This window comes from Diadema antillarum, unplaced genomic scaffold (genome assembly GCF_040938485.1).
Source record: "Diadema antillarum isolate AM-2024a unplaced genomic scaffold, OU_Dant_1.0 seq00000843_RagTag, whole genome shotgun sequence".
Lineage (NCBI taxonomy): Eukaryota > Metazoa > Echinodermata > Echinoidea > Diadematoida > Diadematidae > Diadema > Diadema antillarum.
In genome coordinates, this window is record NW_027271718.1 from 140,629 (window position 1) to 167,018 (window position 26,390).

Below are 26,390 nucleotides of genomic sequence, written 5' to 3' on the forward strand. Positions count from 1 at the left end.
AATAATTTAACATTCCTGCCCAACCCTCTGTATGTCTTGAGACAATCCAGTATCTCGCAACATATGGACACTGCCTAGGCCGAATTCACTCACCCATTTCTGCATGTGTGATGTATATTTCCAAACGGGTGAGGTCTCCAGCCTCATGAAATTTGCAACATCCTTGGTGAGTCAAAATCAGCAAATGAAATGGACACAGTTTGATTTCTCACTGTCTTCTCTGGTGTAAATGTGTGTAAGTGTGTATGTGTGTGTGTGTGTGTGTGTGTGTGTGTGTGTGTGGGTGTGTGTGGTGTGTGTGAGTGTGAAGGGATGCGTGTTGTGGAGCCTGCTCTTCGTTAATTTTGTTTTAAAACAGCATCACAAGTCTGCGAACACAGATGCTTCTTGAAAGACTTAATTGAAATTACACCATTATGATTGATAACTGCTATCGGAACAAAAAGAAAGACATTTCACTTGTTGATTTGACAATTCATTACACACAGCAATACTCCAGTCAATATGGTGTTAAATGATTTCAAAATGATGCTATTTAATAGATAATTCATTGATGAGTTGTAAAGCAGAAATTTCTTGGGAGACAGATAATGATGCAAAGTAAAATTACTCTGTTGTCTCAATTACAGAAACATTTTTCTGGATATGGGCTGAAAAAAGCAAAAACACATACACGTACAAAAATAGGTAAATGTTTCTCTGACACACCACACCTCAGCAAAGCATTCAACTGCAGTATGCTATCAGGCAGGCCCTTTGCATTGTATGCAGCTTCAAAGAGATTCATTCTGCTTAAAGGTAATTGTGAAAATAGATTTCACACATGGAACCAATCATTAAAAAAAAGAGAGAAAAAAAATATCAACTATCAAAGGATAAATACAGGAGTAAATATTCAACAGACTCTCCCTTGGCCTAGATATCTATTAAAGCAGAAAATAACATGTGGCATTCTGTCAAATTTCTTTCAATGCCTAGCTAGCTGCTTTATTCTGCAGCAAACAGCTCTCTCATACACTTTCAGTTTTTCTTTCCTGAATAGTTTTTCTTCCTGCCGTGCTTGAGCTCGATGGAAAACACAGAGGAAGAATCGTGTGAAATCGACCAGGATGAATAAACTACAGACCAAAAACAGCATCTAAACTTTTTAGTGACTGCTGCATCAACTCTTATCATGGTACATTCACATATTGTATACAAGAGAGAGAGAGAGAGAGGAGATTGTAATACCTGAGACTGAATAGATGGTGGAGATAGACTCCGATGCAGGTAGCCAATCTTTAGCATCACCTTTTTCAATTTATATCAACAGCTCGATATATCTGTGGCTACAATAACGTGCTACAATGAGAGAAATTTGCTGGGAACAACTTCATCTCAGATGGTATGAAATACATATTTGCCTTCAAGGCAAAACATTGTAGTACACTTTGATAAGGGACATGCCTTTCAAGAAATTGCCATTACTGAAAAAAAAAGATGACAATGATGTTTGCTTCAGAGTTTGGATCAAAATGTCTGTACCTCTTTCAAGAATTGTAATATTCCTTCTACAGTATGTCTAACTCAAAGGAGGCAGCTGCTAATATCTAGCTTAAATGTCACAGTAAGACTGTGAAATTCTTTCTTTCTCTCTTCTTATATTCTGAGAAAACGAATGATAAGCACAATCTGTTAAAGAATGAAAATGAGTGACAGGTTGTCGGATATGTCAGAATGAATTTGTCACATACGTTGCCTCTCAAGAAATTAAATGAAACTAGAGAAGCACTCTTGAGAGCGCAGACCTCCGCCAAGCAGCTAATTTTCACCAATGATCTTGTTCTTCCATAGAGATCAGTGATTTCTACCCATTATATGCATGCTTAAAATCGCCCGATTTTTCAATGTAAAAGCCTTTTGTTACGTCATCAACTCTCAGCTATGCGGCGCGCCTTGCCCTAGCTGAAAGTAGAGCACACACTTTTGTGCGCGTATGAAAACCTCAAAAATGCGCAGCTTGAACTCCCAAGTTCATTGACCCTACCTGCCAACATATCGAAAATCCTTCATAAAATCCATAAAAAATTTCCAGATCACTACCAAAATTTAATCATCTGTTTCTTGTGTCATTCTCAACCTTTCCTGCAAGTTTCATCCAAATCCGTTCACAGCCTTTTGAGTTATTTTGCACACGGACAAACAAACAAATGGTAATGAGAACATAACCTCCTCCCTTGGCGGAGGCAAAAATGAGCTTCTTCAGGTAACAGTCAACATTCATGCTTATTTCATTACAGTTGCTGGAATTTGTGACTAGTAAGTGTGAACACTTCGCCTCTCGGTTCAGCCGTGTGACCCACTTCACCCAAAGTGTACCCCACTTCACCCAAAGTGTACCCCCAGTGTGAAGTGCTGCTATATTTAACGTAACAATTGAACTGACATACTTTTGTACACTGTTCTGTGGTATAATGCAGGATGCATCTTGCAGGAAATCAATTTGAACTTTAATCACTTTATTAAAAAAAAAAAAAAAAAACACAACAAAAACAAAAACAGCTAGTCAATTTGGCACCGAATAATGGCAATACATCCACTTTCACGTCTGGATCCCAGGTTTGTGAGTACTGACTTTTGTTGCTCAAATAACAAGAACAATTGTCCTTTTAGGGCATCCGCTTGAGGCAAATGTCAATTGTTTTTTTCTGGGGGTAAAAATGGAGAACACTGTTTTCTTTTTAAGGCTAGAAATAAATGAGAAAAAGATTGCAGTACACTACATATGTTTTCAGCCTCTAAAATTACAAAACAGCAACCGAAAAAAGGTATAACCTTGCCTGCAAAAAGGGAACACAGTCTGTAAAGCTGCAAAAAAATCACTATAGATGCCATTTTCTCCCTCTAACTCCGCAATATGGCTAGAGGTGGGCGGGGGAGATAGAAAGAAGCAATTGACAGTGCATGGATGTTTGCGCTGTATCTCCGGTTACAAGCCCACCACATGTATCAAATCTATGTCTGGTCTACTACTGCACCTGCACTGGCCAACATGTGTCTGAATCAGTTTGTCATTAGGCACAAAATGAGTTGATCGCATCCAAATTGAAACACACTCCAGAGGGTTCGCCACAAAGGCTGCCCCCGTAATGAAAGGGGCCTCCCTCCCTCACCCGCTACATCGTGGAGAGCCGTGCACAGCTCCGTGGGAAATGTGCAAAATGCATTGAGTAATGAGGAATAATGATAAAACTGTTAATACATATCTGTACATTCATAAATCTTTAAGATCAGCATATTTGTATGTATGTGTGTCTATATATCTACTAGTATTCATATCTATACATGTGTATGTGTGTATGTATGATAATATGTATGTATGTATGTGTATATATAGTATGTGTGTGTGTGAGTGTGTGTTTGTATGTATACACAAATGTGTGAATTCTTACATTACTGAAATACTTTGCAAAGCAGATGACAGAATGTACACATTCCTTTTCTTTCTTCCTTTGTGCTCATGGCATTCAGAGTGTATATGTCACCTGTAAAACATGAATGAGGATCTGGGCCTCAGATGACTGACTGTTGATTAAATATTAATGCTGACACAAAGTGCACCATGTTAGCTCATTATCATAATGTAACATTTGCCTGATGAAGCAGACCAGTTACCTTCGCACAATCAGACGATGCCCCAAGCATTCAAAGACAACAAGGGATAATTCATATAAGCAATGTAATGCTGTAAATTAGCGCTTTCCCTATCTTTGGTGCTTTAAGCTGATCAATGGTTAACATGTGCAATAAATGTGAAAAGATAGCACCTTCATCAGATAGATTTTGATGGATATTGGAGGCACTGTAATAGACAGTTTTCCACCCTGAAAAAAAAATAACCAAAAAGATAAATAATTCTCTCTGGAAATTGCAGTGCCCCCCTCTGAAGTGCCCCTCTGAATTACAAATTAACATGTCTACACAATGTAAACACCATGATATCTTAAATATACCCAGGAAACTGGATGCACCAGTATATACTTTATTTTGTTCCTCTTAAAAAAAAAAAAGGCAAATCCCTGGTGTGATAAGGAGATATATTGACATTTTTACATTGCCCAATAAATTTAGAAAAGTTCACTAAAATGCATGCTAATTGCTATATAACAATTCAGACAGAATATAACATAAATCTTAATGGTTTCTTGCATGCTGACATACAATGCTCGTGATCAAAATGACCAAACAAATCACCCAGCTCATCATATGGCTGGCATTGAGTGAGTCAATCTCGGATCTGGATCCTAATTGGCTAACTTTTACAGCAATAGAGAAAAATTAAGGGGCCCTTGTTCTGTTGGTATTAGAATTGCACCTATCTGTATGATTCTGTAATAAAAAATCTCAAGTTATCTATCACCCTGCAGAATGGTTATCCCTTTCTTTACTTTTCTCTCCGGGGTTTAGCTGGCAGAGAGACGCATAAACAGCTCCACCTAACGAGCCACCGGGGCCTCATGTTGGCGCGTACACAACAATATCAATTTCAATATTACCAGACTCAAGTGCAGAAATCACTGTTGCAGAGATGGCTTCAGAGGGCAAGGGAAGGACAGACCAGGGCAAAAATAGCACCGAACACTGACAGAGTATGAACATTGATTCAACAACTGCTGCATGAAACCTCTCAACAGGAATGTCAAGCAAGTAGTGGAGAATGACAAAATTACATTCCAAGATTTTCTGACAAAAAAAAAAAACAAAAAGGGCAGCAACTGACGCTCAAAAGGAGTCTCTTGATGGGGACAACAAGCATGGAGAGTTCATGAAATGAGTACATGAAAGTCCTCGGGGTGAAAAGAAAAACCACACACTCACACACACACACACACACAAAAGCAATAATGATATTATGAATTCCATTCCACCATAACACACCATATGAGGGGTTGTCTGTGTGGCATGCTCTCCCGTTGTCATTAACTCTTTGTGCGCCATGTTTCGCACGCCTGATTCAGTCGATGGCTTGCCAACTTCAAATACTTTGCCTGAATGCACAACTGTGCACAAACCGATCAATGAAATTCGCAGCATGCCACAGTACATATTGAAAGTGTCATGTGCGATTTCATTCCTGACACACAAAAGCTTGCAGTGTATGGCAACTGACTGGCAGTGCTTGATAGGGTTTTTTCAAGCAAAGTCTTACGATACTGACCATGCTTATGAATCTCGTTAAAAGTATGGGTAGATCACGACGAAGCATATAATTTTGTGGTCTTGTTTTGGGATTATATTTTGAATATTGGCCACTTGCAAGAAAAATAACCATTGATAGCTTTGTCATATGATTTACATGTCGTAATACATCTCAGCAAAGCTTGCAATTTTCTCCACGACTTTGCTGTACTGCATTTCTAGCAAAAACACTTCAGTACAAAGTTACATGGCTTTGAAAGACACAATGTTTTCCAAAGTGTTCGTGCGCAGTGGTCTCAGAATAGCATACACCACAAAGGCCCGAATTCATGAAGGTGGTACAAATGAAACCATGGTTTAAACCATGGTTTAAATCATGGAGCGCCAAGTGTCGCAAGGAATATTTTGTTACAATATTGGTCATTTCGTCAACAAAAAGACTGTTTCGTTAACAAAATTATCGTTTCGTTAACGAAATTATCATTTCGTGGACGAAACGTTCATTTAGTTACAAAATCTTGTCATTTCGTTACAAAATAATCATTTCACCAATGAAATGACTGATTTCGTAATGTAATATTCCAGGCGACACTTGGTGCTCCATGATTTTTGTCCATGGTTTAAACCATGGTTTCATTTGTACCACCTTCGTGAATTCGGGCCATTGAGGTTTTTACACAATGGTATTCAAAGAGTTAACAGGATGTGACAATAAACACTCAAACAACTGTACTGACTGAGAACAGCAGAGAAAGATGGATGTATGAGTGAAACGGCTAGGAAATGCAAGGCAGAAATTAAGTATGACAGAGAAACCGGAAGGTAAGAATCACAAACATTTGAAAGGGTCATAAGGTATCTCATTAGTGCATTTCTGAGGTATGTACTGGGTGGCATGTGATATAAAAATGCTATTCAAGACAAGTGATACAAAAATGCTAAACTCAAGAAACATGCTCTGTGAAATATTTCCCTCCTTTTGTGTTTGATGACAGACTGCACGAATGGCATTTCAGAAACTTTCCCACAAACCAATAATCGCTAGAAGAAATACGATGTTATCAATAGGGGGATTCACAAGTAAACAAATCTCGAGATTTGCGGCGCAATCGCAAGCTCGAGTTTTTTTGCACTTGTGAACACAAAACCCCACGAATTAGCTCAATCAGCAGCATGATGCTAAACCTCCAAAAAATCTTGCACTTATTTCTGAATTAGCATGCGAATTCACCCCCTGGTGAAGGTGTGAACGCTCGACCCAATAAGCTCGGAATTTTATATCCCGTCATTCAAAGCACACATCACAACAGCGTGTGCACCACACCAACGTGAACAATAGAATTATTGATCAGGAACTACCAAGCTATTTTTGTCTTCGTGAAAGTTGAAAAAAAATCTAGAGATTTGGAGCGCAATTGCTAACCCCCTAATTTTGAGCATGTTAATACTTGCAAAAAAATGTGAGATTTGGAGTGCACTCACCATCCCGCTATTTTGTAAGTATGAATGCCGCTAGTATCTAGTCCATGTTTCATGATATTACCCACTAAACTTGAGCTGTTTAACTAACTGTATACTTCCTGAGTCACAGGTAGACATTTTGACTTTCCTAGGGTTTAGACTGAAATGCACATTGTCACCCGACTTCCACAACCCATCTGATGAGAATAATGTACTGGGTGCACATTCCCGAGTTAGTGCACCGTCACGCAATATCCACATACCAAAAAAAAAAAAAAAAAAAAAAAAAAAAGCATGTAGAAATACATATCAATTTCATGATTGCAAAACCATATAAATTTCAGAGTGTTATACTTGACAGACCTCCACCGCACTTTCTCCTGAAACCAAAATGTTAAATTGCTTAGTTTTGAGTTGATAGTTGCATGGACAGAAGTGACAATCTCACGTGCATGACATGACTTAGGCACCCTTGGTGAAGAAGCAGACATAATGTGTGATGAATGAAGAGAATATGGGGAGGGGATTCTGAAAATTTAAGGGAAAAATGTGTTCTGAAATTTCATGACTTCACTCAACACCACAGCATAGCCGCTTGTCGAAATCTTAAAAGTAACTCAATCTCAAAGGCTATGCGTGGCTCAGGGCAAGTAGAAAAAATAGACTGCATTCGACAATCCAGGACTCCTTGACTTTCATACAACATGACGCATGCTAAAAGAAAGCATATCATGTATCAAGAAGCTAATAGTTTCTTCTCCGAACGTTGTATCAGAGTAGCAGGCATGGGAAATGTCAGTTCCATCATTCCTCCGTGATAAGTGTCATGACGCATGAAATGTAAGATTAATGCAGGAAGACAAAAAGCCGACGCCCGATGCTGTTTGATTCCCAAGACACATTCCCGGTTTCAGAATGAAGAGAGAAAGGGACCCTCTAGGCTAGAAAGCATTCTCACCATGAATGAGGAGATAATTCCAGCTGCACAATCAACATCCAGATAAAAACCATCACAAGAAAAAGAGAAGAGAGAGAGATGAGAATGACAAGCCCAAATTTGATTAGCATTCATCCGTCCTACCTCATTTTCTAATTCTCGCAGCCTTTTATCCGCTTCCATGGTTTCATCAAAAGATGAATGGAAGGGTTTCTTCCGGTGAGGAAAAATATGAGGGGAAAAACAAATCATGTATTCATATCACTTTTGCAATGTATGTCTTGAACAGCCATGGTCCAAATCATAGGACACCTTCATTGAAAAATTCACCAGTTTACTACTATACTCAAAGCCATGCATGTTTTAATCCAATGTCCTAATTATCAGCTTTTTTACATTTACCAAAGCTGTCATTCTTGTAATAATAAGGATTTTAGAAGTTAAATGATATTTGGATTTATTAGCAAATCGGTCTTGTGAAGAGTATGAGATGCAGGAAAACCACTTAAACATTTAGTATGAAAGATACCAGTTTACATCAATGAAAATCAATACAGAAAGAAATGTATGACATATCACCTGAAAGTTTTAACCTTTAGCACCTTTTTCTATATTAACATAAAGGTGGGTTAAGAATTGGCTGTGTCCACAGCATAAGGGTACTTTTCAGGAATGTTGGGTTATTTTCAGTTTCCAATGTGCATTACCCCCAAAACAAAGTGATCTTTTAGAACACTTTAATGAAAAGTAAAGTTTGCCCAAAAATTACCCCCAAAACAAAGTGATCTTTAAGAACACTTTAATGAAAAGTAAAATTTGCCCAAAAATTGCTTGAACCAAGCAATCTATTATAATTTATGTCAAAATAATTTTTTTTTTTTTTTGTGGATGTATGTAATGCTGATCTGACATCTTTGTACAACATATGGCCGTGAGATAATAAATGTCCATTGAAAATGTGCTGTTCTTTCAAATGAATGGCCTTCTTTCAAATGAATGGCCTGATACTGATTAGAAAAGATAATAACAGCCTTTAAATTCTATTGAACACTGCATTTTATACCATTTCTAGACTTAGTGGTGAATGTACAATATGCTACATGGACTGACCAAACTGCAATCAATGCAGTCAACCCACGTCAGCAAAATGTGACAGTTTGGTCAGTCCACATCAGCAACAGGGTTCATATGCAAGCATCATAAAGTTAAATCAGAAGAGACTAAAGGTAGACATAGGCACATTTCAATCAATTGCAGGGAATCCACACACAGACAGCACAGGTGAATGACAGCAAAAGGAATGATATCTGCCAGAATCAGCGACAGCTGAGCTTGTCTTGCAATTTAACAAATATAACTGCCTTTGGGAAAGAATGCTGTCTTACCTTGTGTTCTGCCTCTGTCTCCTGAACGGGGTCCTCCTCGTTACTGAACTCGTCGTAGGAGGGCGGCACGTAGCCCATCCAGATGTTGAAGCACACCTTGGCGATGTAGAGCCCGATGCAGAGCACGAGGAACACGAAGAGGAGGATGGAGCGGGGATCGACCGAGCCTGTCCAAAGAGTCAGTCAAAAGAGTCAGTTTTGCAGTCAAGGGGTAAGTGAATTCAATCGCTTGCAGGAAATTCCTTTGAGATCACTGCAGTGATACCTATCATGCTTATACAGTCAAACCTGTCTGAAGCGGCCACCCTAAGGGAGACTAAAAAAGGTGGCCACTATAGACAGGGTCTTTAACATGGTTTTTCTCTTGGGGGAATTGTGTTCAGTGGTCGCATACGGCAGGTGGTCGCTATAGACAGTGGTTGCTAAAGACAAGCTTGACTTATTTCTACATTAAACACACGCACACATACACACACACACACACACATGAGACCTATGGGCTTTCAATGCAAAACTTATTCAAGGATGGGTCACAGCCATCTAGATCTTTCTTTTCTTAAAACAGTGGATATTTAGTTCATCTCCTCTATTTTGTCAGAACATTTTCACAAATTTGCTCTGAACTTCTGACATCAACATTTAGGTCATTTCTTTGAAACATTTTCCATATCAAAAATTTTAAAAATGGTATTTTTCAATAACACAAATCATTTTTGCAGCATCTTAAAGTACTAAAATCTAATTTCTGGAGAGAAAGTACTGTTGTTTATATTGTTTTATGTACTTGCATTTACATTAATAAGTAGTCCCCTCCATTTCCGACCTTTTCTTTCTTATGATTCAGTCACATTTTGCCCATGTATTTTTTCAACTAGTATGTTTATTGAGTCATGTAAACAAATGACGTGCATCTAAATTTCATTTGGAAATGTAATAGTTACATTATACTTAATTTGTTTATATGAAATTGTCATATTATATATTTTGGCCGGAAATGAAATAAAAATGAAATGAAATGAAATGAAGTATCTATTATACATGATTGCAAAATGAAACTATTATCTTAATAGTTTACTTCACTTCATCATGTTCTGTAGCTTTGCAATTCTAACAAAGAAATTTTACTAAGTACCTATATTTGCAGTGTATGTGATAGTTCAGTGCTAGGCAACAAAAAAACTCAAGGAAAGCTGCCATTATACAGATCTAGCATAGACAAATTTCATTATAGAATCACAAAGTCTCATTATATTCATACGACTGAAGTAAAGTTAGCGCCAATAACATAAGATATTTAAGTTTGATAACATGGATATCTGTAAAATGTACAGTATGGGATGTCAGCAATTATGCAGTCACTTAATGTATTCTATGAAATCCTCTTCATAACCTCTTTCAAAATAGTACCTTTTTATACAGGTGCTCAACAATGTAAATATTAGTACTGTGTATTATGGTGTATTGATTATCATCAAACCCAATTATCAAAGTGATTTAATGTACTGTGGTATTCTTTGGTATGAATATGTTGTCATCATCAGTTACATTTTCCCTAAGGTCAAGTGCTTATAAATCAGCCCCAGGGCTGTGATGTTTTGACTTCAAAAGATACATGATTTAATAACGCATACCATCTCATGATCAGCAACATGTCACAAAAATGAGGGCAACAAATTTAGCGCATTATCACAAAATTACATCAAAACCATCCCTGTGCAATGACCTGATTATGTACCACAAGGCATGGAAAGCAAAATTTCAACAATGCCGTTTTACTGTGAGATGACCTTTCATGTTGGAATTAAGGCAGCAATACCTCTTTTCTCCAGGACAGGTTTAAAGGGACATTCCAGACGATTTTCACAATTTCACATCATATAATCCATAAATCGACAACTCCATGCATAGATTTGTGGAATTTATTGTGGTTCTTGAGCAGAGAAACAATACTTTGAAAAAGCTTAAACAAATTACACTGAACAAGGATGATGACATAGGAGGTTCACATATTTCAGAAATGTAGCAGTCTAATTCCATTACAATACTGTGTGCTCGCGAGTTCACCTGTGTATAATCTATGCATGCCTTCTTCTTTTGTTCTGCTTCCTTGAGCCCCAACTCATGCATTCTTATGGTGACTCTGCCATGTCATCATCCTTGTTCATAGCAATTTGTTCTAAATTTTGAAAATATTCTTATTCTTCATCCCAATCATCACAAATTCTGAAACTCTGTCCTCAGTATAACTAATTTATAGTTGTTCAAAAGTAAAAATCTAAAAATCATCCGGAGGTCTCCTTTAAACTCTAGTCCACCCACATTACTGTTGCAGTATTCATATAGGCCTTTGATTTATGACTGCTCTTAATATAAAGATTGTTCTCTGATTTGATACATATGTGGTGATGAAGCAAATGAGAGCATGTTGATCATGTTGTTAGCATGGAGACGGTGAGATTGCAAAAAGGTCTCTTGCCTAATGCAGCATGGGAGAAAATGGGATTTAGCTGCTGTGAGAAGGAAGAAAAGCTACATTGAGCATGTTCCACATTAAATATATAGTTGAGGGAAAAATTAATTGCAGTGCATACACCCACACATGACATTTCATGTCACGTACAAGTACGAAAGGTGTAAACATATAAAGCAAAATCCATCAGGTGAATAAAACATGCGGCAGACACAAGAGTATATAATCAAATATATGAGAGTGGTCTTCTCTTGGGAGGACTTCACGGAATGGTGAAAGCTCTGCAACAAATTGCTTTTACCCTATTTTCCACAATGCTTAATATACAATTCATATTGCACATGAAATATGTGTGTTTGATGGTAAAGGGATGTACATCAAACAGACATTTTTCCTTCTTCTACTACAGTGTCTACGATGTTGACATATTTTGAGAAATGATCCCTAGTCTTTGACAGAAGGCTAACCACCCTTCATGGCTCACTGTTAACGGGTGTGTACAGTTCTGGTCGAGGTGAAGATTTAGCTTTTAACGTTTTGTGAGATATTCAGAAACCACTCTATGAGATGTCAAAGAGCATGCAGTTGTAAGGGGTATCAAAAGTTTATTCGATGAAAATCGGTTTTGAAATGGCTGAGATATCTAAAAACAAGGTGAAACAAAGAGATACTAATAAAGTTGGGGCATGTTGCCTTTTATTATTAGCTCTTTTTTGGATATCTCAGCCATTTGAAAACCAATTTTCATCAAATAGACATTGAATCCTTCTTAAAATTACATGCTCTTTCATATTTCATAAACAAACTTTTCATTATCTCACTTAGGAATGTTCAAAACATGAATCCCTATCTCAATCAGTACTGTACAATCCCTTTAAAGGGATGGTACAGTTTTGGTTTAGATGGGGCTGCAGGTTTCCAACTTTGTGTGTGTGTGTGTGTGTGTTTGTGAGATAATGAGAAACCTTCTACAAAATATGAAATAACATGTAATTCTTAGAGGAATTCAGTTTATTTGATGAAAATTGGTCTTGAAATGGCTGAGATATCCAAAAAGGTGATCCTGATAAAATGTGACAGGCCACAATTTTTATCAGGATCTCTTTGTTTTACCTTGTTTTTGAATATCTCAGTCATTTCAAAACCAAGTTTCATCAAATAAACTTTCCATATTCCCCTTGTAATAGAATTGTAAGCTCTTTAACATTTCATAGAGTGGTTTCTAAATATCTCACAAAACATTAAAAGTTGAATCCTCACCTCAACCAATACTATACCCTGAAAATTTACTTGAATCCTCACCTCAACCAATACTATACCCTGAAAATTTACTTTCTGACGTGGAAGACCACCTAAGAGGTACTCCAAATATGCTCTTTATTCACTTATCTATTTATTCATTCATTCACAACAGCTTTTGACAGGGACATTCCATTCAGTTCTGCTGATATCAAGCAGACCTCCTTCATTGTTTGTCTATTTCCTCCGTAATTTACAGAAATTAATTTTTAACCTGGCGCGAAGTTCATTCCCAAAGGAACTCCATATATGCCTTTTTAGAATGTGTGTGTTTTCTTCATGTGCTATCATTTCATTTGTTTTGAAATTATTGAAACAGTGCAAACAAGAACGTGAACGCTGCATGCATCCTATGTACATGAACTCCCACATACATAACATCTTGTCTCAGTACCTCAAGGATGGCAAATACAGGATTTACATTAATATGATGTGTGTAACAAATCTAATGGATTTTCAGCATCCTTTCAGATTTTGCACTCTCATATACATGTATGCATACCACTATTAACTATGCCCATGCAATAGTACAATGAAGCTGATGGCATGTACATGGCATATGAGCAACAGTGTATGGAATTATATCAAGCATTGAATAATGAGTGTGATAGCACCATATGTTGCAAAGTTTTGAAGTTTCGTAGTAAATGTAGAAGAAAATGCAAGGCAGACATGAATGCATTGCACCCACATCAGCTCTCCACCAATCAGGAGAGTGTATGGTATGCAGCAACAGCTGGCCAAGCCATCACACACATACACAATTGTATACTACGCATGAAAAATATCAAATTTGTGTAACTGACGCTTTTCATAGTGCCAATGGACGAGTCTAAATTCAAGACACATACACGTTTTGGTGCATATTGGAACATTCTTCTTGTCATTATTTCTGCTCATAACGAGCTTCACACTCTCACATTTTCAGAAAACATTATTAGAACAATGCTCTTCCATGTCGCAAAGTTAATTTTCTGGGTATTAATACACTTTACGCCTTTCTGCTGCCAGATGTGATGCCCTTGTTGGTCACTTGCCAGTATGGTTGGTGTCCAACATATCGACACTGTACATTGAAACCAACACCCCTCTAGCATTACACGTTAAAAAAAAAAACATACACGCACGGGACTACGCTCAGTGGTTTTCTATTCTTCACTGGGGATTTGAAAATACCCAAATATTACTGGAAAACCCACTAATAAACAATAGCAACAGCAAAACAATGATACTGTAGGTAATAAACACATGTTTGGAAAAGCATTACGTGCATTTCACACGTATTAGCAATAGAGGGTAGGGGTGTCGGTTTCACAGTACAGGGGAAACTCGGTATAACGAACACTGCTATAACGAGATATCGGTTATAACGAGGAAATTTTCTCGGTCCAAAATTTCCTTCCACACAAGTCTATGTAAAATGCTACTCTTATAGCGAGATCGGCTATAACAAAATAACTGCTATAACGAGATAAATTTTGTGACTTCCAAACAAAGAAAAACATAGTAAATCAAACCTGCTATAGCGAGGTAAAGCAAAATGCCTTCGGTAAAGCTTTACTTCGCCTGTGCTATCATCTTCCGAGATTGTAAAGCTTGATGCGCCAAAAACTGTCTTGTACACACATAATTATTTTCTTCAGTGCACTCCAGCTAGCACTGCATGTTGTACGTGTGAAGTGTGTGTGTGCACGCACACTGATACAATCGCATGCAGAAAATGTGGTGGGACGGCCATATGTATACATGACATCATCATGACGTTTAGCAGGTGTGAGGCAATCTGATGCTGTGATTGGCCTTCTACTTAGGGAATTCCCCGTCTTCACACACACACGCAGTCATATTAATGTACATACAGAATGTGTCACATACACACACAGCATTGTGCAGACCATATTCAAGCTTTCCACACAACACACAGCCATACGATAACCACATACCAATCCACAGACGATCTTGATACAATCGCAAGCTATATAAATTTACAAATTCAAACATCTACAATTAATAAGAAACACATTCTTGATATTGGATTTCCTTGGCGAAAAACATCTTCTTACCCATAAAGGTGAGTAATTCCCTCACACACAATATCAAGTTATCAGTATTGATTGAAATATGATGGGTAGTCCCACATGTGCAAATTAATGTCTTTATTTTATGCCTTCTTTTATCCCTACTGATATAACGAGATATCGGCTATAACGAGGGAAATGACTCAGTCCCGACCATCTCGTTATATCGAGTTTCCACTGTACAGCGCAACTGAGTGCGGGAAAATAACACCTCACACATTGGAAGCAGAGCACATACCTCAAATTGCATTTTCAATATGCGCTTGTGAATTCAGAGTATTTTTTTTTATATGTGAGTAAAATTTCAGGCAAATAGTGAGATATTTATGTCTCTATTCATAGAAAAATGTTAGGGTGTTGATGTATAGGACACCTAACCATACTCTCTGGCGCAAAGAGACAAATGGATCTATGCAGACCCTGGGCAAGCACACACAGTTTTCTAAAGCAGTGATGGCTGCGTTTATCTAAAAAAATTTCTGAAGCAGAATTACTATCCTAAATGCGTTTGAGGTATTTTGGGGGGTTACATTTAAATGCAACCGTATTTTCAAATGCGTTTAGAAACGCTGATTTGAAACGCCATTCAAAGGGCGTTTTGAAACTGTCGCCTTTCTACGAGTAGATAAACGCAGTGCCATTTGAAATGCGTTTATATCTCAAGGTTTACTCCCAGCTGTTTTCAGTTGTGTTTTCTACCCATTATCTGAGTGTGAGAGGTGAGGCATGTTTGGTGGTATGCAGTTGACCTTTACTTCCTGGGTCAAACTGGTCAAGCAGCTGCGCAGTAACAACACTCGAATCGCGATTGTATGATGGATAGATAAATGCTGCACCCCGAGAATCGCGTTTCAAATCAAACACCATTCCAAACGCCTTTTGAAATGTGATTCTCTCTCTCAAGTTAAAGATAAACGCCGTGATAGTCCTTTGCACTTTACCCAATGAAGACCTGGTAGGCACCAGGGATGGAGCAAAATGAGTACTGACATGTCTGACCATGAAGATTTAAAGAAAAGTTCAGTTGGTTCAGTGAAGGCAGAGGGGCAGCTTTAAGCAGTTAGGTTTGGAAGTAAAATGATTTATTAGGTAGGGGCAATGGCTGTCATTATGCTGCAAAGCACTGCAGGCAGGGGTTTCAGAAGAGCTCGAATCCGTTGAGATCTGAGAAGAATGGCGTGACTCTTGCTAGAGGTATATCTCAGCATTCCATGTATAAAAGTAGTATTCCATGTCTAAAAGTAGCGTGTGAATATACTGTATCTTTGAATTTCCACATGTCGGACTTCGGATACTACTATTACAAGAAGAATGAGTCTTAAGTACACATTTGTAGTTCCAACAAGGTTCTTTGTTAGCAAAATCTTACATATACATTTATACTACTCATCAAATGAGTTCAAAACATAGGTCTTTGATGTTGTTGTTGTTTTTCATTCTGAGTGAATGTCAAATGCCTGATAACATCAAGGAGAAAATTCCATGAAAACTTTAAAGAAAGTTAACAGTGGATTCATACACTGCTGCACACAAGCCCAGCATACTGTACAAGGGTGAATTAATTCCTTTATTTCTTGTGTCTTTCTCTTTCCCCTGAGCTAATGTGGCTCCATGGTCATAGGGCCGAACATGCAGTAAAAAAAAATGAAGTACTTTGCCCGTTCATTGCAGCAGCGCTGACATTTCTTGAATGTCACTGTATGATACAGCCTACATAGTATCTCTCACACGCTATTGCTCTATTAATTGAGATGGATGGGATTGACTATAACCAAGAGTAATATTGAATACAGTCATGTATCGAGAGGACCAAGCAAATATACAATGGTGCAGCACTAATATTGAGTGCACTGGCACAAAGAATTGATGCACAGTGACCTAACGTTAAATTTGAACAACTGAAAAAAAAAAGAGGAAAATGTTGCTGTCTAGCAGTGAGAAGAGTGTTTCCACCATGCCCAGCTTCATCCAATATCTTTCAAATACTGAGCAAATACAGTGGGAGAAACATGACGTCATGGCATCAATACAAACATAACCCTCTATGTGAGATAGTAGCATGACAGCGAACATGTTGCAAATGAAAAAAAAAAATCCTCTTTGGACAGGCAAATTAAACCGAAATGCAAGAGTAGAATCAGTTTGGATATGAATTTCAGAACTGCTGCCATTTTTTTTTTCTTTTTATTCTCTCTCTGAGGAGGAACATATAAACCTTGCAATCAACCTGGGCATTTGCAGTTTTCCAATATACTGCAAGATACTATGGATGTATGCAGCACTAACAATATCTACTAGGTTTGGTATAAAATGAGAATGGGTGCAATCAAAATACACACACACACACACACACACACACACACACACACACATGTAAGGTGATAAGTCTTGACTGGAAAGACTCATTTCTCCAAAAGACACATTTCTCACAAGACACATTTCTCCTGTTTGATATACATTAGAGAAGTGTCAGAACCCGTACCTCCTTTGCTGAATCACACACCTCCACACACTCTTAATATCATTAATGAGATTGGAAGACATACAGAGATTGTTTGATCAGCTAGTCCTAGAGTGGGGAGGATGAGAGAGAGAGAGAGAGAGCGGGTAGATATCCATGTTCGACAGAGAGGAGGGTAGTCCGTCTGTAGAAATCATGTTCAATATTCATGTCACGCACAGAGCTCCTTTTTGTGTGTTTGTGTGTGTGTGTGTTTGTGGTATATTGCAAAAGAACCAGCAGCCCATAAATGTTTGCCAAGCTTCAAAAGAAGCAGGGGATGGGTAAACACAATGCAGGCTTTCCTCTCCCCCCCCCCTCTCCCTCCTCCTCCTCCCCGCTCCACCACTTCACAGACATTAATTGGGCAGACAAAGCAATGGTCTGGCTGGCATCATGATAGTATCCATGCCAACGGCGATGAGGACTTTCTCATATTGGATGCGGCAGCTGCTGAGCAGCAACACACTGGTGATGACATCCTCCTCCCCATGCCGGCCTTTGTCGTCAAGTCATGTTACAATGGCCTTTGTGATCACGTTACAATGTGTGTTGTATCAACACCACGAGGTACCATGATCATGGAGGGATATTGGAGGCATGGGGATTGGCAAGCTGTGCTAAGCGCAACAAAGTGAAGTAACCTGTGACTGAGGAATTGAATTTGACAGCCCCCAAATCTCGCTATTTTTGGCTGGATCTCGCCTTCTGTGCAGAAATACACCAACTCCTCTGCAAAACAGATAAGCTATTTCTAATGACATAGTACTGATATGTGAAAGGAAAAGACTGATTTTATTACAGAGAAACTGATGCACACTTCTAGGGGCTGTGCATCCAGATATTGCCTTCAATATGTGAGATGAACATAACATTTGATATGAGAGCAACAAATAGTTAACTTTCTTCTAGAAATCTAGGGGGCCCCTTTCCCACGACAACAAACATCAATTGCACATCAAATAAATGTGTCTACCATTGCAAATAAGAGCTAAAAGTCAATTTGCTGTGAATGTTTGATTTTTTAGTGGTAGTAGTAACTACTTGCTAAGACTGGAAGTCTTAAAAACTAATATCACATGCTAGTGGCATATTTTGAAGTAGTAGCTATTGGACTGACATAGGATCAGGTAATGTAATCTGAAATTTGATGAATTTGATGAATTTCTATTGAAAATTATTGCAAAGGTAAAAAATATAACAGAAAGCTGGGTGGTATATTCCAAATTTTCTACCTGACAAATTTAATCAGCAGTATATATTTTTTTGAGAAACAAATATAGGTGCAAAATATGGTTCTACATTGAACATCACAACATATCAACTGACGCATTCATTGTATTTGATATTAGTATACACAAAAATCAACTTCTATTCTTACACTGAACCCTGCACTATAGAACACATTCTTTTGCTGGTCATATTTTTTTTCCTTTGTAAATCCACATACATTATCATAAAACTCTAATTATGAAGAGGACTGCAGGGTGTGGAGAGATGGTAAAGGAGCAATATTTCTGCCTCATGGCTGTCTAGAAACGAATCTTTGAAAGAAAAAAAAAAGTGAACGAGAGCTGCCATCAGTAAGAAACCCTGTCAGCCATCATGTCTTACACAGGATGTAATTTGGGGAGAGAACATTGGTTACTATGGGTCCTCTAAGTTTTACCATGTTTTTTTTTCTTTCTTTCTTCAGGGTGACCCTGGATTGGTGAATGAAATCTGTGATGAGTCACCACCACTACTGGCCTCAGCAGCCGTGACTTGATGCACAAAGCTTCCCATAATCACAACAATCTTTACAGCTAAGAGGAGGAGACGGGAATCTCAGAATGCATCGAAGTGTGCATTTTTGACAGATGGAGCCCCACTGCTCAAGGGTAAACTGTCTACTTCTTAACAACCCTAATAACTCTTTATGATGCTGACACACAAAATGGAGAGATAAAGCAATGAACCCATCTATCCATGTTATATTTGTATGGGCTTGGTTAAACCCTGCTGGACCAATGACATTGAATTGTTCTGTTTAAAGTTGTCCAAATAGTACAAATAAAACTCTAGCAGAAAAATTCAAAGGCATCACTTTTGGATGAACACTGGCATTTCGAAAATTCCACAAATTTATGATCAAAATTCAAAACGATTCCTAGAGATATAGTAATGCTGACTTAAGAACACAAACTAAGGGCAACAGACTAGAAAATAATGAGCAAAATCACACTAATATCCAGAAAGGTTTAACGTCTTGGCTGCATGGTGGTCAAAATTGTCTCCACTTCAATCACTTTATGATAAACTAGCACTAATTTTGTGCTTTAGTGTAGAAAGATCTTTTTTTCCCAAGTTTTGCTGCTAACATTTTCTAATTCCTTTACCTACCCTTTCCAAACTGCTCTATTTGCTCTTTTTGTAAAACATTTTTATATGACATATTTTTATTCCACACTGTCTAAACAGGTCCATTTCCTCTGAAATAAAATCAGAGCAAATTCTCATCAAATTCATTTTACACCATCAGGAAAAAAAAAGAGGAAAAATTTGGATTGCTAACATACTCTATAAATGTCTGTCAAAGTTATAATTGGCATATACACAAAATTATTGTGTTGAATATTGTGCCTGCTTGCACCAGAAATGCCACATCTCCAGAATTTAATCTTGTGTTATGTTATACATTTCATTTCATTTCATTTAATTTCTGTCCATTCTGAACCAACTGCGAACCAACTGTTTCCCATATAAATATGAACTCTCTGACTTAAACTTCTATTAATTCCAAGTATTGCAAATATATCTGTATGCATAATTCTGACAATATACAAATAGAAATATCTTGTCTATGTTTAAGACTATACTGTAAACCTAGCATTTGCTTTCTTCATGTTACCTAAGTGTGCTATCTGCCTGGTAAATAATGCACCTTAAACTACAATTGTAGAGTTGATTTTTGGCAAACACCTTTCTAGACCCAAGTTACAGAAAATATGAGCATAATCTTCATCCCTGACAAACAGCACATTGAGCAAAAAATCTAATTTAGTGACTTTGGTATGTTCAGATGGAAATATCATATACCATGGTTAGCTTTGGGTTACAGCATATACTTTTTGATGGAAGAGATACATGGAAAAACATTTTGACATACATGTACACAACCAATACAAGCGTTTCACATATTATCAATATGATACTAGCTCAAGAATGCTATAAAACGACAGGCCATTTGATTGGCTTTGATATTAAAATATTTGTAGTCTCTTTTCTTCACAGCAAATATTACTGCCTGACATAATGAACAATATCAGGACCTATCTAATCTTTCACTTTTATGTACTTTTAGGTATTGCTTGTGCAAAATCAGATGCACAGACTTACATGTCCAGTCTACATGAACAAATCAAGACTTAAGTAAATGATTCTGATCTTTCACATACACTCTAGCACTAGCTTAATCCTGTTGTAGCATTGCTTATGCAATTCAAGATAAATTCCCAGCTTATACGCCAGGTGGCACTTTATAGAAAGTTTGTGATTGTAGTTGCTTGACAGCTGCTTTGATGCGTCTATTTTGTAACCATGATCCTGTTGTGTAAAACTTTCTACCTGAGAAAAACTCAGGTTAGTGTGATTCTGCCATTGACCTCATCAAAGGGGAGAAAACAAAACTCTTTGAAAGTAGGCTAACCCAAGTTTTCTCCAGTAAAGAGTTTTATACAACAGGCAACATATCTTAGCAAGCATTTGGGGAGATAATTAGGTCTGAATGAAATTGAATCAGAATCTTAGGGAATCAAAAGCAAATTGTGTCCTTCCTTACAAAACACAAAAGACATGATGAGGAAAGAGCGGCTTCATGCCACTGGTTTTTTTTGAATTAATGACTACCATATTATACAAATAAAGAACGGTCAAGAGTGCAATGGTACAAGATTTCACACACGGTGAAAGATGATGCGCTCTATTCAACCAGGCAAAACCAAGTTGAACAGAGCATTTCATTTTGAATCGAGTATCTTATCTCATCACTGAATGCGAAATCAATTGCTCGAGTAAAGACCATATCGTCGCTGGGGTGACAAGATCTTGTATCTCAAATTTTGGTAAAATTGACTTTTTTTGGATTAATGGTCAGATAATCAGTCAAGTGATGTCCTGCTCAATGCCTAGCTGTCTTACCCCAAAAATGAAGCCACCACGACATGTCAAACGAAAGGCTATCCCATTTGACATAGTGCTTTGGCTGTCATGTTTTTTTTGCTCTCCTGAACATTTAACATTTTGTACATATAAGGTCTTGACGATATACTATTTTTTATACAACATCTCAGATATCAATGAGTGTAATCCAAGCTGATTCTCGAATAAAGTACAGCAATGGCAACTATTCTTCATGAGGCATGTGGTTGTACAATTGTTTTGTGGTACGATCACATGCAAAAAAGATCTATCTGTTGAAACTGTTGATAATAAATGACTGATTGAGTGCGTGCCTGATTAGGCACGTAAGGCAGAAGTACATTTTGATGTCAGAGCAGTGCAATGGTACAAAATTCAACAATTCCCAGTCCATTAATTTTCACCCTTTGGTTGTCAACATCACACACTGAACTCATTTTATGCCATTCCAAGTACACAACATTTGAGGTACACAGTAGTGTATGCAAACTAATAAGTACGAAACAACATTTTTGTTGGTAAGCTAGAAATGGGATATGAAAGAACATTCAATCAGTCAAAGTGTCATAATGAATTGACAAATGTGCATGCATAGTAGTGACACTTTGCAAAATGCTGAGCTATTGACAATTTTCCTAAATTTCTGCTTCTTTTTCTCTGAAAAACGCACATAGGAGTTCAAATAGTGAGCAATCAAGTTGACAATCAAAATAATCATCACACCTTACTCCAAGTATGTGAATAGTGTGACATAAAAAAAGAAGAAGAAAGTTATCTTTACTTTATATGTCAGACCCTACACACTAAAAAACGAGGAATGTTCGCATGCATTTTAATTTCGCAAATTTCGTGACAGCCGATATTCACAAAATTAAAATGCATGTGAAAGTTCTTGTCTACACTATATGCATTGAATGTTAGAGGTAAATCGTGAAAATGTCATGCCGCAAAAAAGGCCGTCGGTTCCAATTCGCTAAAATTTAATGCCGCGAAAGTATTGTGTTTTACAATACATTTCTCTTGATGCGTATTGCATGGAGCTCGAGTCTATCATCATGAGTTCTGAAAATTGGCATACACAGTTTACTCGTCACTTTCTTCCAGTACAAAGTATGCAGAACAGCATGAATGAATAGAGGAGTGATAAAAGACACTGTGGACATCAAATATCCTCTGACAGCAGTGTGAGATTCAAATGTCTACTAGTGTTTTGAGCTGCTCGCCCACACGAGAACATTTCACATGCGTTGAGACAGCTTGCTGAGAACTTTCAGCTACTTTACCAGTAGAAATTGCACATATGTAACAATGATTGTCTCGTTGTGGAAAACTGAGCGAAGAAAATGGTTGCGTTTATGATTGCCTCCTAGCGGAAATGAGCACAGGTTGGTAGCGTCATGACGCTTTCAAATTGGCAGTTTTAAGAACTGCTGAACCCAATTATGTCACATCAAGGGAACAGAGGATTTGCGCTGGACAGACATAAATGTTTGCGAAATCCTCTCTGATGAAAAACTTTTTTTTTTGGGGGGGGCAGGTCAGGAATAGGAGATTGTGCACATTACTGTTTCGGTTAATGTCATGCAGATACGGACTGCTTTTCAAGGTATTGTTGGTATTATTGCTCTGATGAATCTCAACTCCACGCTATGAAAGCTCTTTAGGTCACAGCATAGAGTTGAAGTCCTGAGGGGAGATAACATCAACACTGTCCTGAAGAAACGCCGTCCATGTTTGTTTTGCAGTGCATTTAGTGAATAAAATTGCATGATGGTATTTTACTTGGCCAATTGTGATCTTACCAGCTAATTCACACACTATCATATTGAGAACAAACTGTCTGCACTTGCCACTACCAAATACATAGAAATTGCATTGTGATCGCATCGGACAAAGGTCACCTCTCGCGCTATGTAAGACAAGTATTTACTGTGAATGTACAAACATAACACTACGAACCAAAAGAGGGTGGTCTAGTACCATTGAGCAGTTTGGTACTATGGGGCAATTTGAGTACTATGGGCTTGAAGGCAATTGTTACATCAATGCCCCCTATTTTAACTAATCAAAATAGAGAATTCAATGAGCCATATGATGTACTCTACGAAAGGGGGGGGGGGAGAGGTGTAGTAGAATGGCACAAGATGGCCAGATGCTAAGGGCAATGCCTAGGCCCTTTCCCTTTTGCATTCAGCATGTCATCATCAACAGCGCACCCACACAGCTGCTGCAGGAAATGGAAAGAAAGCATCCACTGACACATGCACGAACAACGCGAAGACATAACATGCAGAGATTAAGAGACGCTCGCAGACGTCATCCAAAAACTCACCCAGCCTGAGTACTGAGAAGAAGAGAACCGAGAGCTGCAGCAGCATCCCGGCGATGACGACAAAGTTGATGGCACTTTGATGGATGCCCTGGTGGATGCGGGAAGGGATGTAGGCAAAGTAGATGTTGTACCTATCGACGAGATGCTTCAGAACAATGTACATCAGGCCTGGAAGGAAGATGGAAGTTGACCCACCATTGAGACAGTAAGGCAACATCATAGTGACAAAGAGATGCAAATAAAACAAAACTCATACCTAACACTTTTATCACTAGCATACAAGTAAGTAGAGAAATTTTTTTTTCCTTCCACAAGGGAAGCAAAGCATGAAATGCAATTTTCAGAAGCAGTCTTGTGGAACACAATACCACATGCATATGTACTTAACCTGGTAAGACAAGTTTCTGTAGAGCCTGTTCAAAACAAAACACATATGTAAGTAATATTCATTTGCACTTTCTAAATGTTTTTCTTTTGTATTTGTACTTTTTCTATTTTTGTTTCTGACATGACGAGGAACAACTGGGAGAACAGTGCTCAGATCACTGAAGTTGGTATCCTGTTAAATTAAGACTAAATGGTAACAATAGTACTAATTCCTTTAATCTGTTTTGATCGTGACAGCACAAAAAATACTGTGTGCTGACTCTAATATACTTTTTTGTTTGTCTTACAAAACCAATTTCCATCAACACTTTTGGTAACTTCTCCAATGATGGCAACAAAGGAATTAGAGATTGTATTTCAATAAACTTTAAAAAAATTTAACTTCATAGACAACAAAATGAAAAACTCAGTTTGAGCAAGGAAACATTATCAAAAACTGAATATCTTGTTCAAGTCACCCATTTTCTTGCGCCAAGTCATCTAAGAGACAAAAACTAAGAAATAAAGGCAGGATGGGGAAAAAAAAAAGAGAGAAAATAATGAAGAAGCCAGCGTTCTTACCAAAAGGAGCGATGAGAGGGCATGTTATACTGTAGACCAAGATGATGGTAAAAGTAGTGAGAACCCAGGCATACTGTACTCCATACTGGAATTCATAGGCCACTCGCTGCAACAGACATACAAAGACAACAATGAATTCAGAGCATTTCACAAAATCTAGATGTAGATTTCTCATGATTTTCGACCCATATTTGAGTCACTGGCTACAACAAATTTGGGCATACAAAAATGGAGGAGAATCGTTACACTGGTAACACACATCAGCACCAATGTATAGCACTCCATTTGACACATTGTGGCGGTTTTTAAACAGGAAAAGTGATTTATATACATGGATCCATATATTGCCCATTAATGGGCACAAAAAGAGCACTGATTTTCAGTGAGCAGTGAGCAGGATACTGCTCAAACCAGAAATTTTCATGTGCATGAAATTTTCATGAATTTTGCAAGGAGTCTAGATTTGTGAAAATAAAATGCACACAAAAGTTCCTGTCCACACTATATGCATTGAATGCCAGTGGCAATTTGCACAAATTTCATGCTGTGAATATTTCTGGTTTTACAGTAGATCTGCACTGCATCCAGGCAGCTAAAAACCCATTAATATATACAGCTGAACAGCACTAATAACACCTACCACATATACTGCAACATTTGCACTGAGCATTCCCTGTTGCATGAGTTTTGATAAATAGCCATATGAACAAATTAACAAACTAGCACACACACACACACACACACACAAATACGAAGAAAAATTCATTGTGAAATTGTTGGGGAAGATGAATGCACGTCACTCCTATAGCTGCTGTCATTTTCAGAGTATTTTTGTGACCTAAAAAGAATTAACTTCAGGAAGACTGACTATTCACGTCACGGTCACTGGACATTAAACTATATGACAAACCAATATTTGTGTGCAATACATGATCTTAGTGAAAACATGGATTGAAAATTGATTGTTCCTATACAATGGTGAATGACTGAGGTTTCAATAATGCTAGCATCCAGAAGATGACCTTCATTTTGATCCGAACACCCCAAAACCCCTAAACAAACAAACAAACAAACAAACAAACAAACAATAACCCTCAAGGAGACTGAAATAAAGTCTAATCGGGTGACTTACATTTGTACACACAGAGTCCAAGTTTTAGCTTCAATGAAATTTTGAAGTGAAAATTCATTAGTCTCTTTAAAGGGGTGAATTATTGATGTTCCAGTGACCTCGTAACAAGGCTCTAACTGCAACATGCGAATTCTCTTGTCAGGAGACAACAAAATAGTTAATATTTCTAGGGAACCTCCAGCAGAAGTAGTGAGGTTAGGCAGGTCTGCAGTTAAGAGCATAGCTCTCATTTTTTTTTTTCTTAATCTAGTGGAAGGAAAGTGAGTCAAGGTCGCTATGTGACACTCACGCTCCTCTTTGTGACCTTCTCTGCCTCGGAGCGTGTCCACAGCATGTTGATACCATAGTAAAAGAGTTCTGGGAAGCGGATAAGCTCCAGGGCTGTGCCGATGAAGGCAGAGGTGATGATGAAGTTCACAAAGAAGGCTCCGTTCTCTGGTAGAAAGATACATCTTGGGGGGGGGGGGGAATAGAAAGGAGATTTCATTGAA

At 37.9% G+C, this 26,390-nt stretch overlaps 1 protein-coding gene across 2 annotated transcripts in view; it reads right to left on the bottom strand.

Moving 5' to 3' along the window:
• LOC139740221 (calcium permeable stress-gated cation channel 1-like) overlaps window positions 1-26,390 on the bottom strand; it is a 118,372-nt gene that overhangs the window by 27,757 nt on the left and 64,225 nt on the right. For both annotated transcript variants that reach the window (XM_071650805.1, XM_071650804.1), the window contains 4 exons: window positions 26,189-26,351; window positions 24,768-24,873; window positions 23,820-23,987; window positions 8,962-9,128 (listed from right to left, as the gene is read on the bottom strand). In XM_071650805.1, the coding sequence (XP_071506906.1) occupies window positions 8,962-9,128; window positions 23,820-23,987; window positions 24,768-24,873; window positions 26,189-26,351 (604 nt within the window). The remainder of the gene's footprint in view (window positions 1-8,961; window positions 9,129-23,819; window positions 23,988-24,767; window positions 24,874-26,188; window positions 26,352-26,390) is intronic.